Raw genomic sequence first — 4,231 nt, forward strand, 5'->3', positions numbered from 1 at the left:
TATGTCCCCACTGGATGCAACAAATGCCTGGTTTGTAATGGGTTTTATTGGTTTTGTGTTGAGTGGCGTAACATTTCCGTCACACGAGGCATTCGGCCAATCACAATGCACTGGATAGCTGGCCAATCAGATGACCCCTTTAAGTGACACTGACCTGGAGTCATATTTTGTATATTGATTCACTTCAAAGGCAATGTGATTAGTGGTGTTTAAAGTGTCTTCAACATGAAAAAAATGTTGGACCTAGCCAAGCTATAAGACACAAAATGCAATATTTAAGATAAAAATAAACCTTGTAGAACCTGTGAATAAAGTTTAAGAACACTGACTGATTGATTTTCTTCAATTTATTATTCACAAACATATAAAGTTAATGTTTTGCTTAAAATCTTAAGTATTCAGTTCAACTTTATTCAAAATGATTTTTCTGAGGCAATGTAACAAAGTCAGCTAGATGGTCTTCCCAGCTAATACATTTAGTTTTAAATGTATCAGCAATTTCACCCATGTTATTATTTATGCAGTGTTTTCTCTGTGCATGAAGAGATGCCCTATTTTGAAGCTTTATTTTTGCACTTTTTTGACTGGCATGTTTTGTTGAAAGAGATCAAATGGGTGCTGTGTGGTGTCTTTTGCTGACCTGAGATCCCATCGTCCCTCAAAATGACAGCACAACCTTTTCAGAACCCTTAGAGTCAGCAGTTAACACGACAGGAACAAGCATTTCTCCCCCCACACACACACCACAGCAGCCCTTTTCAAACGGACACATTATAAAGTAAAAAAAAAAAATGCCGTAAAAAATGCAGCAAAAATGATTTTATATTCCTTTTGGATAATTTCATCTAAATAAATGATTCAACAGGTATATTCATTTAATAACAATCCATATGTTTTGTTTATGTCTAGCTGACAAATTTGTGGGGTGGTGGTTGTCTAATGCTTATGCAATATGCATCTTGTTCTGTTGCAATTTTGTTTGGCTTTTTCTTTTAATTATACATTAGGTTTGGGATTTGAATCTATTTTCCTTTGATAATTAAATATTGTGCCACTGAACCATTGCTGAGATCTAAGATTCCTGAGATCTTTTTTTTTTTGTAAGCTGGAGAATCGCATTTTGTTCTAGGCAGACGACAGCTCACCTTTAGAAAACCTGTGCAACTGGTAGAAATAATAGAGATGGGAGGAGAAGGAGAGAAACCAGTATGCCGTCATCTCCCATCGAGGTAGAGATACCAGCTCCCATTGTGGAGTCATGAAAGCTGAACCTGCCGGTTAAGAAGATACACACTAATTGGTTAGTCTTCAAACCTGCAATGGGTCAGTTGTCACTACATTTGGAGCGTTCCTGTTCTGCACACAACTTGATTTCCAAAATTAAGCAGCATAAGTAAAGAAACTGGTCTAAAGGTAAGCTTAAACTGTATTTCAGAGGATATTACCAAAGCTGTTTCATAGATAACAATCATGCATATTCAAATTTACAGATTATTAACATTTCAAAGATATGCCATTCTCTGTAATACGAATAAAACACAATAAATACGTTTTATGAATTACTTTATCACCATTTCACAACGCATTCTACAAAATACTTGATTACGTATACATATATATGTATGTATCAAGGAGATTGTGGTCTGTTTTCATGGCAATCAATTTCAATAGTTCAATCGGGATGTGAAGTGCAAGATTTTTTTATTTGCTCAAACAGTCATTCACATCTTTAAACATATGAAATGATTTTTTTTTTACACAAGCTTCCTCATTGCATTATCATATTGCAACAATTCCCGCACTATAATATTTGCATATTTGTTTCAGTTACTCATAAACCAACAGAAAAACTCTCGTGCCAGCCAAACACTGCCGCGAAGCTCCGCCCTATGCTTCCGAGAGTTGCCACACCTCTACAACCTGATTGGCTAACCGGATCACTACGTCCTATCACAGTATTTTAACCCCAAGAGTGCCTTAGTTACTTTTGGCAGGCATTTTGCTGCAAACTACGGTAAGGTGTAGCTTTATAATTGATCACAAATACCTTCACTTCTCGTTACGCTGGAAGGCCGTTGTTTTGGCTTTAATGAACAATGCCTCAGTACAATGCAGTGTATAACTAGTTCAGAAAAGGTTATCTTAGGTTAGGAACAAATGTAAACAAAACGCCCATAGTATGATAATAATTATTTACCGGTGAAAAGGGGAAACCAATAGATAACACACATTTAAATACACATCATCGTTTTCTCTCAGTACAAACTCTGCCACAGGGCAGCACATTCTGCTGAGAGGCCCAAAAGAACAGAGACTTCCTGAAGGTGTGTGTAGGGAACTAAAGTCTTTGCCTATGGTGCAATGCAGTTTATTCCCACACAGAAAGAGAGAGAGAGAGAGAGAGGGCAGTACATTAGACTACCAATTCATGGGCTGCGTTTTGATCCAGGAGAGGGTTCCAGATATCTATCTATCTATCTATCCGAACTGCCCCTCCTCCACTAGGGGGCAGCAATAGTTTGGGGTAGTTGAGAACAACATCCAGAGCGTGTCGCATTTATGATCCAGTTTTAGAAACCGAAAAGTGAAACCGTTTAATGCAAACGTAATTATAAATTAATCACTTTACCATGCGACAGAAAGACGTGATAATATGCAACATATGTGGCTGCTTTGAAACGATTTATTTTCACACAGAATATGTAAACAGAACCACATTTACGCGTCTTAATCTGAAACCATTGAAACTCTTTAAAGTTTCCGATGATTGTGTAATAAGTTCACTACGACCGTACAATCCAATTTTATGTAACATCCAAAACACCCAATCAATAAAGAAACTTGCAGCGTTGGAATCGATTGTGAAAGCCAAAGTTCTTGTGATTCAATCATGATATGGTTTGTCCATAATGAAACCGATTTAGGGGGCGGTTTGTAGTGAGCCTTTCTTCAGGCGAGCGCTTTGTCAACAAGTTTCCTCCTCCCTCTCTCTCTTCTGAGGAATAATCACGGACTGAGGAAACTTGCGCAAACTTCACCCCAGAGACTGAGTGGAATAATGGCTGGACGTGTGAGCATACGTTTGCTGAATTCTTTGGTCAGGGGAAATGTTATCTTTAGGAACAAGAAATGTTTGCGCAAAGGTGTTGTGTTGATCTCACGGTGTCACGCGAGGTCTCTGTCCAGCAGCAGCATCAGCGCGACTCAACCGGACCTCAGCTCGCATCTCGCTGGAAAGACCTATGCAGATTTATATGAACTGTCAGTTAGAGATCCAGAAACTTTCTGGGGATCCATCGCCAAGGAAAGGCTGGCATGGACCAAACTTTTCGATCAAGTGACAGACTGCGATCTCTCCAGCGGGGAAATCAACTGGTTTCTTGGAGGGCAACTGAACGTCTCTGGTGAGTGTCACACCTTTCTTTACATTGTCGATAAACCTCCACTGGCCAATATGCTATAGAAAAGATTTGTATCCATCAGAACACAAGGTTACGAGTGTATTTTAACGTGATTGATACGGTAATACTAACATTTTCACATACTACTTTATAAATGCATAAAGAAAAACTTTCTTTATTGTCAACAGTAAGCATAGTAGTAATTTCCTCTTACAATGATTGACAGTGAACTGTTTGGATGTACACGTGGCAAAGGATCCAGACAGAGTGGCCTTGATTTGGGAGAAAGATGAACCTGGCACAGAAGAAAGGATCACATACAGGTACATTTGTAGATCCTGAGAAATTCACATGTGGCTCTTTACCCCACCCCCTGTACATTTTCAACTCACAGCAAGCAGTTTTAACATGTGTCTCTTTAAACTAACCAGTATCTACTTTTATGATGCTTTTACTTGTTTTAGATTTGCCTGTATATAATTTATTCCAATAGTGACTGGCAATCAATTAGTCACTACTGCCTATTGATTACAAACTTGTTGCCATTGCCAATCAGTGGCGGCTCGTGGGTTTTAAAATAGAGGAGGCACACTAATTGTATTGGTCTGGGATCCCTGCCGATTATTATTATTATTATTAATATTATTATATGCTTAACCACTTTAAAATGGCTTTTTTGTTGCTTTTAGTCAGAAAACGTAAAGAAAACGACATACATACAGCAAGATAATATAATTTCACTTACCTGGCCTATCACTTGAAGCAAACATCCATCCAGTGTTCGAACTATACCGTGGACTTTGGGGGAGCCCACTTGTTTTTTTTTTATT

The 4,231-nt window shown here is 38.3% G+C and overlaps 2 protein-coding genes across 5 annotated transcripts in view; one reads left to right on the forward strand and one right to left on the reverse strand.

Moving 5' to 3' along the window:
- The window catches only part of LOC107721389 (protein-cysteine N-palmitoyltransferase HHAT-like), a 36,019-nt gene extending 34,123 nt beyond the window's left edge, over positions 1-1,896 (reverse strand). For both annotated transcript variants that reach the window (XR_001637704.1, XM_016529394.1), the window contains exons 1-2: positions 1,834-1,896; positions 1,146-1,271 (exon numbers count right to left, since the gene is read on the reverse strand). Coding sequence is in view for 1 of the 2 variants with exons in the window: in XM_016529394.1 (XP_016384880.1) it covers positions 1,146-1,260 (115 nt within the window). In the remaining variant the exon portion in view is untranslated. The remainder of the gene's footprint in view (positions 1-1,145; positions 1,272-1,833) is intronic.
- Positions 1,897-2,915: 1,019 nt separating this feature from the next.
- LOC107721403 (acetyl-coenzyme A synthetase 2-like, mitochondrial) overlaps positions 2,916-4,231 on the forward strand; it is a 16,279-nt gene continuing 14,963 nt past the window's right edge. For 2 of the 3 annotated variants that reach the window (XM_016529404.1, XM_016529411.1), the window contains exons 1-2: positions 2,916-3,404; positions 3,628-3,724. In XM_016529404.1, coding sequence (XP_016384890.1) covers positions 3,059-3,404; positions 3,628-3,724 — 443 coding nt within the window. In that variant the 5' untranslated portion in view covers positions 2,916-3,058. The remainder of the gene's footprint in view (positions 3,405-3,627; positions 3,725-4,231) is intronic. The other variant, XM_016529419.1, reaches the window with a different exon arrangement.

The sequence above is a fragment of the Sinocyclocheilus rhinocerous genome, unplaced genomic scaffold (genome assembly GCF_001515625.1).
Source record: "Sinocyclocheilus rhinocerous isolate Xijiao unplaced genomic scaffold, SAMN03320098_v1.1 scaffold432, whole genome shotgun sequence".
Taxonomy (NCBI): domain Eukaryota; kingdom Metazoa; phylum Chordata; class Actinopteri; order Cypriniformes; family Cyprinidae; genus Sinocyclocheilus; species Sinocyclocheilus rhinocerous.